The sequence below is a fragment of the Salmo salar genome, unplaced genomic scaffold, assembly GCF_905237065.1.
Source record: "Salmo salar unplaced genomic scaffold, Ssal_v3.1, whole genome shotgun sequence".
NCBI lineage: Eukaryota > Metazoa > Chordata > Actinopteri > Salmoniformes > Salmonidae > Salmo > Salmo salar.
This window is the reverse complement of record NW_025549618.1, coordinates 207,593-221,072: the sequence shown is the minus strand read 5'-3', so window position 1 is coordinate 221,072 and position 13,480 is coordinate 207,593. Positions and strand designations below refer to the sequence as shown.

Genomic DNA, 13,480 nt, shown 5'->3' with positions numbered 1-13,480 from the left:
CGTTGGGACACGTCCTATAATCCCAGCGTTGGGACACGTCTATAATCCCAGCGCTGGGACACGTCTATAATCCCAGCGCTGGGACACGTCTATAATCCCAGCGCTGGGACACGTCTATAATCCCAGCGCTGGGACACGTCTATAATCCCAGCGCTGGGACACGTCTATAATCCCAGTGCTGGGACACGTCTATAATCCCAGCGCTGGGACACGTCTATAATCTATGACTCCCAGCATTACTCAGTTTTGGGACATGTCTATAATCTCAGCGTTGGGACACGGCTATAATCCCAGCGTTGGGACACGTCTATAATCCCAGCGTTGGGACACGTCTATAATCCCAGCGCTGGGACACGTCTATAATCCCAGCGCTGGGACACGTCTATAATCCCAGCGCTGGGACCGTCTATAATCCCAGCGCTGGGACACGTCTATAATCCCAGCGCTGGGACACGTCTATAATCCCAGCGTTGGGACACGTCTATAATCCCAGCGTTGGGACACGTCTATAATCCCAGCGCTGGGACACGTCTATAATCCCGGCGCTGGGACACGTCTATAATCTATGACTCCCAGCATTACTCAGTTTTGGGACACGTCTATAATCCCAGCGCTGGGACACGTCTATAATCCCAGCGCTGGGACAGGTCTATAATCCCAGCGCTGGGACACGTCTATAATCCCAGCGCTGGGACACGTCTATAATCCCAGCGCTGGGACACGTCTATAATCTATGACTCCCAGCATTACTCAGTTTTGGGACACGTCTATAATCCCAGCGTTGGGACACGTCTATAATCCCAGCGTTGGGACACGTCTATAATCCCAGCGCTGGGACACGTCTATAATCCCAGCGTTGGGACACGTCTATAATCCCAGCGCTGGGACACGTCTATAATCCCAGCGTTGGGACACGTCCTATAATCCCAGCGTTGGGACACGTCTATAATCCCAGCGTTGGGACCGTCTATAATCCCAGCGCTGGGACACGTCTATAATCCCAGCGCTGGGACACGTCTATAATCTCTGGAGTTTGCCGTTACCAGTCAATAGCCCCGTTTCCCCTCTAGATAATACGAAATGCTGTGTGTGTTCGTGAAGAATGTTCCAGTGTTTTGACCTACGAGGCCGTCTCTTCCTTCGTCAGAGTCCTCTGTGGAGGTGGAGAATAGAGGACAACAGGTGAGGTGGTACCTGTCTTCCTTCGCCCCTCCCTATGTAAAGGGGTGGACAGCAGTGGGGATGTGTACCGGGCCACCTACACAGCTTTCAGGTGTCCCCGAGTCTCTGGAATCCTGGGAGCTAACGACAAGATGCAGGTGAATTATCCCATCATCATCTCTTTGGGGGTTACTGACCACCCAGCTTTACCCAGTCACACCCCTGGTCCCAGAACATACCTTTATTAGGGGGTTACTGACCACCCAGCTTTACCCAGTCACACCCCTGGTCCCAGAACATACCTTTATTAGGGGGTTACTGACCACCCAGCTTTACCCAGTCACACCCCTGGTCCCCAGAACATACCTTTATTAGGGGGTTACTGACCACCCAGCTTTACCCAGTCACACCCCTGGTCCCAGAACATACCTTTATTAGGGGGTTACTGACCACCCAGCCTTTACCCAGTCACACCCCTGGTCCCAGAACATACCTTTATTAGGGGGTTACTGACCACCCAGCTTTTACCCAGTCACACCCCTGGTCCCAGAACATACCTTTATTAGGGGGTTACTGACCACCCAGCTTTACCCAGTCACACCCCTGGTCCCCAGAACATACCTTTATTAGGGGGTTACTAACCACCCAGCTTTACCCAGTCACACCCCTGGTCCCAGAACATACCTTTATTAGGGGGGTTACTGACCACCCAGCTTTACCCAGTCACACCCCCTGGTCCCAGAACATACCTTTATTAGGGGGGTTACTGACCACCCAGCTTTACCCAGTCACACCCCTGGTCCCAGAACATACCTTTATTAGGGGGTTACTGACCACCCAGCTTTTACCCAGTCACACCCCTGGTCCCAGAACATACCTTTATTAGGGGGTTACTGACCACCCAGCTTTACCCAGTCACACCCCTGGTCCCAGAACATACCTTTATTAGGGGGTTACTGACCACCCAGCTTTACCCAGTCACACCCCTGGTCCCAGAACATACCTTTATTAGGGGGGTTACTGACCACCCAGCTTTACCCAGTCACACCCCTGGTCCCAGAACATACCTTTATTAGGGGGTTACTGACCACCCAGCTTTACCCAGTCACACCCCTGGTCCCAGAACATACCTTTATTAGGGGGTTACTGACCACCCAGCTTTACCCAGTCACACCCCTGGTCCCAGAACATACCTTTATTAGGGGGTTACTGACCACCCAGCTTACCCAGTCACACCCCTGGTCCCAGAACATACCTTTATTAGGGGGTTACTGACCACCCAGCTTTACCCAGTCACACCCCTGGTCCCAGAACATACCTTTATTAGGGGGTTACTGACCACCCAGCTTTACCCAGTCACACCCCTGGTCCCAGAACATACCTTTATTAGGGGGGTTACTGACCACCCAGCTTTACCCAGTCACACCCCTGGTCCCAGAACATACCTTTATTAGGGGGGTTACTGACCACCCAGCTTTACCCAGTCACACCCCTGGTCCCAGAACATACCTTTATTAGGGGGTTACTGACCACCCAGCTTTACCCAGTCACACCCCTGGTCCCAGAACATACCTTTATTAGGGGGTTACTGACCACCCAGCTTTACCCAGTCACACCCCTGGTCCCAGAACATACCTTTATTAGGGGGGTTACTGACCACCCAGCTTTACCCAGTCACACCCCTGGTCCCAGAACATACCTTTATTAGGGGGGTTACTGACCACCCAGCTTTACCCAGTCACACCCCTGGTCCCAGAACATACCTTTATTAGGGGGTTACTGACCACCCAGCTTTACCCAGTCACACCCCTGGTCCCAGAACATACCTTTATTAGGGGGTTACTGACCACCCAGCTTTACCCAGTCACACCCTGGTCCCAGAACATACCTTTATTAGGGGGTTACTGACCACCCAGCTTTACCCAGTCACACCCCTGGTCCCAGAACATACCTTTATTAGGGGGTTACTGACCACCCAGCTTTACCCAGTCACACCCCTGGTCCCAGAACATACCTTTATTAGGGGGTTACTGACCACCCAGCTTTACCCAGTCACACCCCTGGTCCCAGAACATACCTTTATTAGGGGGTTACTGACCACCCAGCTTTACCCAGTCACACCCCTGGTCCCAGAACATACCTTTATTAGGGGTTACTGACCACCCAGCTTTACCCAGTCACACCCCTGGTCCCAGAACATACCTTTATTAGGGGGTTACTGACCACCCAGCTTTACCCAGTCACACCCCTGGTCCCAGAACATACCTTTATTAGGGGTTACTGACCACCCAGCTTTACCCAGTCACACCCCTGGTCCCAGAACATACCTTTATTAGGGGTTACTGACCACCCAGCTTTACCCAGTCACACCCCTGGTCCCCAGAACATACCTTTATTAGGGGGTTACTGACCACCCAGCTTTACCCAGTCACACCCCTGGTCCCAGAACATACCTTTATTAGGGGGTTACTGACCACCCAGCTTTACCCAGTCACACCCCTGGTCCCAGAACATACCTTTATTAGGGGGTTACTGACCACCCAGCTTTACCCAGTCACACCCCTGGTCCCAGAACATACCTTTATTAGGGGGTTACTGACCACCCAGCTTTACCCAGTCACACCCCTGGTCCCAGAACATACCTTTATTAGGGGGTTACTGACCACCCAGCTTTACCCAGTCACACCCCTGGTCCCAGAACATACCTTTATTAGGGGGTTACTGACCACCCAGCTTTACCCAGTCACACCCCCTGGTCCCAGAACATACCTTTATTAGGGGGTTACTGACCACCCAGCTTTACCCAGTCACACCCCCTGGTCCCAGAACATACCTTTATTAGGGTTACTGACCACCCAGCTTTACCCAGTCACACCCCTGGTCCCAGAACATACCTTTATTAGGGGGTTACTGACCACCCAGCTTTACCCAGTCACACCCCTGGTCCCAGAACATACCTTTATTAGGGGTTACTGACCACCCAGCTTTACCCAGTCACACCCCTGGTCCCCAGAACATACCTTTATTAGGGGTTACTGACCACCCAGCTTTACCCAGTCACACCCCTGGTCCCAGAACATACCTTTATTAGGGGTTACTGACCACCCAGCTTTACCCAGTCACACCCCTGGTCCCAGAACATACCTTTATTAGGGTTACTGACCACCCAGCTTTACCCAGTCACACCCCTGGTCCCAGAACATACCTTTATTAGGGTTACTGACCACCCAGCTTTACCCAGTCACACCCCTGGTCCCAGAACATACCTTTATTAGGGGTTACTGACCACCCAGCTTTACCCAGTCACACCCCTGGTCCCAGAACATACCTTTATTAGGGGTTACTGACCACCCAGCTTTACCCAGTCACACCCCCTGGTCCCCAGAACATACCTTTATTAGGGGGTTACTGACCACCCAGCTTTACCCAGTCACACCCCTGGTCCCAGAACATACCTTTATTAGGGGGTTACTGACCACCCAGCTTTACCCAGTCACACCCCTGGTCCCAGAACATACCTTTATTAGGGTTACTGACCACCCAGCTTTACCCAGTCACACCCCTGGTCCCAGAACATACCTTTATTAGGGTTACTGACCACCCAGCTTTACCCAGTCACACCCCTGGTCCCAGAACATACCTTTATTAGGGTTACTGACCACCCAGCTTTACCCAGTCACACCCCTGGTCCCCAGAACATACCTTTATTAGGGGGGTTACTGACCACCTAGCTTTACCCAGTCACACCCCTGGTCCCAGAACATACCTTTATTAGGGTTACTGACCACCCAGCTTTACCCAGTCACACCCCTGGTCCCAGAACATACCTTTATTAGGGGTTACTGACCACCCAGCTTTACCCAGTCACACCCCTGGTCCCAGAACATACCTTTATTAGGGGGGTTACTGACCACCCAGCTTTACCCAGTCACACCCCTGGTCCCAGAACATACCTTTATTAGGGGGTTACTGACCACCCAGCTTTACCCAGTCACACCCCTGGTCCCAGAACATACCTTTATTAGGGGGGTTACTGACCACCCAGCTTTACCCAGTCACACCCCTGGTCCCAGAACATACCTTTATTAGGGTTACTGACCACCCAGCTTTACCCAGTCACACCCCTGGTCCCAGAACATACCTTTATTAGGGGGTTACTGACCACCCAGCTTTACCCAGTCACACCCCTGGTCCCAGAACATACCTTTATTAGGGGGGTTACTGACCACCCAGCTTTACCCAGTCACACCCCTGGTCCCAGAACATACCTTTATTAGGGTTACTGACCACCCAGCTTTACCCAGTCACACCCCTGGTCCCAGAACATACCTTTATTAGGGGGGGGTTACTGACCACCCAGCTTTACCCAGTCACACCCCTGGTCCCAGAACATACCTTTATTAGGGGGGTTACTGACCACCCAGCTTTACCCAGTCACACCCCTGGTCCCAGAACATACCTTTATTAGGGGGTTACTGACCACCCAGCTTTACCCAGTCACACCCCTGGTCCCAGAACATACCTTTATTAGGGTTACTGACCACCCAGCTTTACCCAGTCACACCCCTGGTCCCAGAACATCATCTCTCCTCCTGTTGAACTCCTCCTGTCTCCCCTCCTCCTGTTGAACTCCTCCTGTCTCCTCTCCTCCTGTCTCCCCTCCTCCTGTTGATGTCCCTCTCTCCTCCTGTCTCCTCCAGGTGCCCATCACCTTCTTGCCGAGGAACCGAGGGGACTATGCTCAGTTCTGGGACCTGGAGTGTCACCCAGTGGCTGAGCCTCAGCACAAGACCAGGATCCGCTTCCAGCTCTGTGGCACTGTGGGTAGACTGTTATAGGACATCATTATACTGCCAGGAGTCGGGTCTGTAGACTGTTATAGGACATCATTATACTGCCAGGAGACTGTTATAGGACATCATTATTCTGCCAGGAGACGGTCTGTAGACTGTTATAGGACATCATTATACTGCCAGGAGACTGTTATAGGACATCATTATACTGCCAGGAGACTGTTATAGGACATCATTATACTGCCAGGAGACTGTTATAGGACATCATTATACTGCCAGGAGTCGGTCTGTAGACTGTTATAGGACATCATTATACTGCCAGGAGACTGTTATAGGACATCATTATTCTGCCAGGAGTCGGTCTGTAGACTGTTATAGGACATCATTATACTGCCAGGAGACTTGTTATAGGACATCATTATACTGCCAGGAGTCGGTCTGTAGACTGTTATAGGACATCATTATACTGCCAGGAGACTGTTATAGGACATCATTATACTGCCAGGGGACTGTTATAGGACATCATTATACTGCCAGGACGCGGTCTGTAAAGGTAGACGGTCTGTAAAGGTAGACTGTTATAGGACATCATTATACTGCCAGGAGTCGGTCTGTAGACTGTTATAGGACATCATTATACTGCCAGGACACGGTCTGTAGACTGTTATAGGACATCATTATACTGTCAGGAGACTGTTATAGGACATCATTATACTGTCAGGAGACTGTCTGTATGTAGACTGTTATAGGACATCATTATACTGCCAGGAGTCGGTCTGTAGACTGTTATAGGACATCATTATACTGCCAGGAGACTGTTATAGGACATCATTATACTGTCAGGAGACTGTCTGTATGTAGACTGTTATAGGACATCATTATACTGCCAGAAGGCGGTCTGTAGACTGTTATAGGACATCATTATACTGCCAGGAGACGGTCTGTAAAGGTAGACTGTTATAGGGCATCATTATACTGCCAGGAGTCGGTCTGTAGACTGTTATAGGACATCATTATACTGCCAGGAGACTGTTATAGGACATCATTATACTGCCAGAAGGCGGTCTGTAAAGGTAGACTGTTATAGGGCATCATTATACTGCCAGGAGACGGTCTGTAAAGGTAGACTGTTATAGGGCATCATTATACTGCCAGGAGTCGGTCTGTAGACTGTTATAGGACATCATTATACTGCCAGGAGACTGTCTGTAGACTGTTATAGGACATCATTATACTGCCAGGAGACTGTTATAGGACATCATTATACTGCCAGGGGACGGTCTGTAGACTGTTATAGGACATCATTATACTGCCAGGAGACTATAGGACATCATTATACTGCCAGGACACGGTCTGTAGACTGTTATAGGACATCATTATACTGCCAGGACACGGTCTGTAGACTGTTATAGGACATCATTATACTGCCAGGAGACTGTCTGTAGACTGTTATAGGACATCATTATACTGCCAGGAGACGGTCTGTAAAGGGAGACGGTCTGTAAAGGGAGACGGTCTGTAAAGGGAGACGGTCTGTAAAGGGAGACGGTCTGTAAAGGGAGACGGTCTGTAAAGGGAGACGGTCTGTAAAGGGAGACGGTCTGTAAAGGGAGACGGTCTGTAAAGGGAGACGGTCTGTAAAGGGAGACGGTCTGTAAAGGAACATCATCATACTGCAGGGTGACTTCCTGCTTTACAGAAGTCTTCCCAATGTGATCGAGCCTCAACTAGCAGACGGATGAAGGGAAAGTTTAAAGTCGTTTTTATTAGGCACCAAACAGGAAACTCATTCCAACAGGAAGGGACTGGATTTGTCGTTTGGATATGGTGTCCCCTAATGAATATGACCCTGTTGCTTTAACGGTGGCATGGAGGGTGGTGGTGGAGGGTGATGATGATGATGATGGTGTTTTTCAGGGTGTGAAGGTTGGTCCAGCGGCGGCTCCTCAGGAAGCAGACTGTTCTCTGGTGAAGACTGAAGCCTTTAAGACCAGGAGAAGACCTGACCCGGTCGCTGATGGGGGCATGACTGGGTGAGGACTGGCCCTCAGGTCACCCCTAGTGAGGACTGGCCCTCAGGTCCCCTAGTGAGGACTGGGTGAGGACTGGCCCTCAGGTCACCCTAGTGAGGACTGGCCCTCAGGTCACCCTAGTGAGGACTGGCCCTCAGGTCCCCCTAGTGAGGACTGGGTGAGGACTGGCCCTCAGGTCCCCCTAGTGAGGACTGGCCCTCAGGTCCCCCTAGTGAGGACTGGCCCTCAGGTCCCCCTAGTGAGGACTGGCCCTCAGGTCCCCCTAGTGAGGACTGGCCCTCAGGTCTCACTGGGTGAGGACTGGCCCTCAGGTCCCCCTAGTGAGGACTGGCCCTCAGGTCTCACTGGGTGAGGACTGGCCCTCAGGTCCCCCTAGTGAGGACTGGCCCTCAGGTCCCCCTAGTGAGGACTGGCCTCAGGTCCCCCTAGTGAGGACTGGCCCTCAGGTCCCCCTAGTGAGGACTGGCCCTCAGGTCCCCCTAGTGAGGACTGGCCTCAGGTCTCACTGGGTGAGGACTGGCCCTCAGGTCTGACTGGGTGAGGACTGGCCCTCAGGTCTGACTGGGTGAGGACTGGCCCTCAGGTCTCACTGGGTGAGGACTGGCCCTCAGGTCTCACTGGGTGAGGACTGGCCCCTCAGGTCCCACTGGGTGAGGACTGGCCCTCAGGTCCCACTGGGTGAGGACTGGCCCTCAGGTCCCACTGGGTGAGGACTGGCCCTCAGGTCCCACTGGGTGAGGACTGGCCCTCAGGTCCCACTGGGTGAGGACTGGCCCTCAGGTCCCACTGGGTGAGGACTGGCCCTCAGGTCCCACTGGGTGAGGACTGGCCCTCAGGTCTCACTGGGTGAGGACTGGCCCTCAGGTCCCACTGGGTGAGGACTGGCCCTCAGGTCCCACTGGGTGAGGACTGGCCCTCAGGTCTCACTGGGTGAGGACTGGCCCTCTGGTCCCACTGGGTGAGGACTGGCCCTCTGGTCCCACTGGGTGAGGACTGGCCCTCAGGTCCCACTGGGTGAGGACTGGCCCTCAGGTCCCACTGGGTGAGGACTGGCCCTCAGGTCTCACTGGGTGAGGACTGGGTGAGGACTGGCCCTCAGGTCTCACTGGGTGAGGACTGGGTGAGGACTGGCCCTCAGGTCTCACTAGTGATGAATAGAAAAACAAGGTCAATCCTCCACAGTCCAGAGCACAGTGGAGGATGAATCACAAAACAGGGAGCACTAGTTAGCCAGCTAGTTAGCCAGCTAGTTAGCCAGCTAGTTAGCCAGCTGACTGACTATCTGGTTAACATTCAGATATAGCTCTTGATTTGTTCTGAAGAATAAGTGGTCAGGAAGCTCAGAGCCCCGTGGAGGAGGAAGGTCCAGGTAGATGCTCAGGAAGCTCGAAGGTCCAGGTAGATGTTCAGGAAGCTCAGAGCCCCATGGAGGAGGAAGGTTCAGGTAGCTCAGAGCCCCATGGAGGAGGAAGGTCCAGGTAGATGTTCAGGAAGCTCAGAGCCCCATGGAGGAGGAGGAAGGTCCAGGTAGATGTTCAGGAAGCTCAGAGCCCCATGGAGGAGGAAGGTCCAGGTAGATGTTCAGGAGGAAGGTCCAGGTAGATGTTTAGGTAGCTCAGAGCCCCGTGGAGGAGGAGGAAGGTCCAGGTAGATGTTCAGGAGGAAGGTCCAGGTAGATGTTTAATGTGTGGATGATGTTGTGTGTTCCAGTCAGGAGGAGCCTCTATGTAGAGGGGTCTACGCCCCCAGGACCACTACTCATTCCCCCCTACCAGGGTGGGGGAGACCAGCACACTGAAGGTCAACATGAGAAACAACTCCTTGGAAACGCATGGGGTGAGCAACACACACTCACTCACTCACTCACTCACTCACTCACTCACCACCACTCACTCACTCACTCACTCACTCACTCACTCACTCACTCACTCACTCACTCTCATATATATATACACACAGACTCACTCACTCACACACTCACACACTCACACACTCACTCACTCACACACTCACTCACTCACTCATATATATATATAACACACACCCTCACTCACTCACTCACTCACACACACTCACTCACTCACTCACTCACTCACTCTCATATATATATACACACAGACTCACTCACTCACACACTCACACACTCACTCACTCACACACTCACTCACTCACTCATATATATATATATATACACACACACTCACTCACTCACACACACACTCACTCACTCACTCTCATATATATATACACACAGACTCACTCACTCACACACTCACACACTCACTCACTCACACACTCACTCACTCACTCATATATATATATATATAACACACTCACTCACTCACTCACACACACACTCACTCACTCACTCACTCACTCACTCACTCACTCTCATATATATATACACACAGACTCACTCACTCACACACTCACACACTCACTCACTCACACACTCACTCACTCACTCACTCACTCATATATATATATATACACACACACTCACTCACTCCACACACTCACTCACTCACTCACTCACTCACTCACTCACTCTCATATATATATACACACAGACTCACTCACTCACTCACTCACTCACTCACACTCACTCACTCACTCACTCATATATATATATATACACACACACACAGACTCTCACTCACTCACTCACTCACTCTCACACACACACACACATATATATATATACACACACACACAGACTCACTCACTCACTCACTCACTCACTCACTCATTCACTCACTCATTCACTCACTCACTCACTCACTCACTCACTCACTCTCATATATATATACACACAGACTCACTCACTCACTCTCACACACACACACACACACACATATATATATATACACACGGACACAGACAGACAGACAATAATTGCATGAACTGTGATGGATGTGATTAACTACCCAGAATGCTTTGCACGGATTTGATGTTGAGCTTGTCTGGTGTTGCAGCTGATGTTCCTAACCCCTAAAGAGCCCTTCCACATCAAGCATTCCAGATATTCCCTACGGTGAGTCAACGCTGCTTCCTGTCTGTCATGTTCCTCTTCTGTAATCAGTGTCCTGGTCAGCCTGGCCACAGAGCTATGCTATGGTGTTGGTCAGGCTCTGGGCCTGAGAGCGTCTGGACGGCGGGCCACTGTGTTGGTCAGGCTCTGGGCCTGAGAGCTGTCTGGACGGCGGGCCACTGTGTTGGTCAGGCTCTGGGCCTGAGAGCGTCTGGACGGCGGGCCACTGTGTTGGTCAGGCTCTGGGCCTGAGAGCGTCTGGACGGCGGGCCACTGTGTTGGTCAGGCTCTGGGCCTGAGAGCGTCTGGACGGCGGGCCACTGTGTTGGTCAGGCTCTGGGCCTGAGAGCGTCTGGACGGCGGGCCACTGTGTTGGTCAGGCTCTGGGCCTGAGAGCGTCTGGACGGCGGGCCACTGTGTTGGTCAGGCTCTGGGCCTGAGAGCGTCTGGACGGCGGGCCACTGTGTTGGTCAGGCTCTGGGCCTGAGAGCGTCTGGACGGCGGGCCACTGTGTTATATACTGGAGTAGGTGCGGCGGGTGGGGGTAGGTGCGGCGGGTGGGGGTAGGTGCGGCGGGTGGGGGTAGGTGCGGCGGGGGAGGTGGTGCGGTGGGGGAGGTGATGCGGTGGGGGTAGGCGGTGGGGGTAGGCGGTGGGGGTAGGTGGTGCGGCGGTGGTAGGTGCGGTGGGGTAGGTGGTGCGGTGGGGGTAGGTGGTCCGGCGGGGTAGGTGCGGTGGGGTAGGTGGTGCGGTGGGGGTAGGTGCTGGGGGTAGGTGGTGTGGCGGTGGTAGGTGCGGCGGGGGTAGGTGGTGCGGTGGGGGTAGGTGCTGTGTGGCGAATGGCACCTTGCTGCATGTCCTGCCTCCTCCCATGATGCATAGCGTCGTCATGTGGGATGAACGTTTGTTTCTACATTTTTATCACAGTGTTTTCTTCTTCCTGACGTGAGATTGGTACTTCCTGTATCTGTCAGCCTGGTGCTTCCTGTATCTGTCAGCCTGGTACTTCCTGTATCTGTCAGCCTGTTGTATTCTAACATCAATCACAGCTCAGTCTGCCTCTCTGTCCATGTTTTGATTTCTTCCCGTTTCCTCCCTGCCCTCTTCCCGTTTCCTCCCTGCCCTCTTCCCGTTTCCTCCCTGCCCTCTTCCCGTTTCCTCCCTGCCCTCTTCCCGTTTCCTCCCTGCCCTCTTCCCGTTTCCTCCCTGCCCTCTTCCCCGTTTCCTCCCTGCCCTCTTCCCGTTTCCTCCCTGCCCTCTTCCCGTTTCCTCCCTGCCCTCTTCCGTTTCCTCCCTGCCCCTCTTCCGTTTCCTCCCTGCCCTCTTCCCGTTTCCTCCCTGCCCTCTTCCCGTTTCCTCCCTGCCCTCTTCCCGTTTCCTCCCTGCCCTCTTCCCGTTTCCTCCCTGCCCTCTTCCCGTTTCCTCCCTGCCCTCTTCCCGTTTCCTCCCTGCCCTCTTCCCGTTTCCTCCCTGCCCTCTTCCCGTTTCCTCCCTGCCCTCCAGATCCCAACGCTACATCCACCTGCCAGTCCAGTTCAAGCCGGTTGTCACCGGCAACCACTCCAGCCAGCTGTTGGTTCAGACGGATACCAGTGGAAACATCGCTATCCAGCTGACTGGTGAAGCCCTGGCCTGAGGACGTCTGGGTCAGGGAGGACTGCTGGGTCTGGGTCAGGGAGGACTGCTGGGTCAGGGAGGACTGCTGGGTCTGGGTCAGGGAGGACTGCTGGGTCTGGGTCAGGGAGGACTGCTGGGTCTGGGTCAGGGAGGACTGCTGGGTCTGGGTCAGGGAGGACTGCTGGGTCTGGGTCTGGGAGGACTGCTGGGTCTGGGTCAGGGAGGACGTCTGGGTCTGGGAGGACTGCTGGGTCTGGGTCTGGGAGGACTGCTGGGTCTGGGTCAGGGAGGACTGCTGGGTCTGGGTCAGGGGAGGACTGCTGGGTCTGGGTCAGGGAGGACTGCTGGGTCTGGGTCAGGGAGGACTGCTGGGTCTGGGTCAGGGAGGACTGCTGGGTCTGGGTCAGGGAGGACTGCTGGGTCTGGGTCAGGGAGGACTGCTGGGTCTGGGTCAGGGAGGACTGCTGGGTCTGGGTCTGGGAGGACTGCTGGGTCTGGGTCAGTGAGGACAGCTTGATGTGGTTACCATGGTGGGGTAGATGGGTAATGAACTCTCTCCCAGTGGACAGCTTGATGTGGTTACCATGGTGGGATAGATGGGTAATGAACCCTCTCCCAGTGGACAGCTTGATGTGGTTACCATGGTGGGATAGATGGGTAATGAACTCTCTCCCAGTGGACAGCTTGATATCCTCTGGGGGTCTACAGCTCTATATCCTATCCTCTGGGGGTCTACATAGAGCCAGCAGACTACAGCTCTATATCCTCTGGGGGTCTACATAGAGCCAACAGACTACAGCTCTATATTCTATCCTCTGGGGTCTGCAGCTCTATATCCTATCCTAT

General features: G+C 53.4%; 1 protein-coding gene across 1 annotated transcript; it reads left to right on the top strand.

The window, feature by feature from the left end:
• Positions 1-1,216: 1,216 nt before the first annotated feature.
• LOC123738361 (centrosomal protein of 192 kDa-like) lies at positions 1,217-12,849 on the top strand. Its single transcript, XM_045713428.1, has 6 exons — positions 1,217-1,319; positions 5,862-5,981; positions 7,872-7,987; positions 9,698-9,823; positions 10,963-11,021; positions 12,521-12,849. The coding sequence occupies exons 1-4, from the start codon at positions 1,314-1,316 to the stop codon at positions 9,783-9,785; spliced, it is 330 nt and encodes a 109-aa protein (XP_045569384.1). The 5' UTR covers positions 1,217-1,313; the 3' UTR covers positions 9,786-9,823; positions 10,963-11,021; positions 12,521-12,849.
• The last annotated feature ends 631 nt before the right edge of the window (positions 12,850-13,480 follow it).

Bases quoted from the DNA above. Each gene is read 5' to 3' on its own strand.
- LOC123738361 (XM_045713428.1), top strand. The intron at 5,982-7,871 runs GTGGGTAGACTG...GGTGTTTTTCAG, and splicing joins GCTTCCAGCTCTGTGGCACT to GGTGTGAAGGTTGGTCCAGC. The intron at 7,988-9,697 runs GTGAGGACTGGC...TGTGTGTTCCAG, and splicing joins GCTGATGGGGGCATGACTGG to TCAGGAGGAGCCTCTATGTA.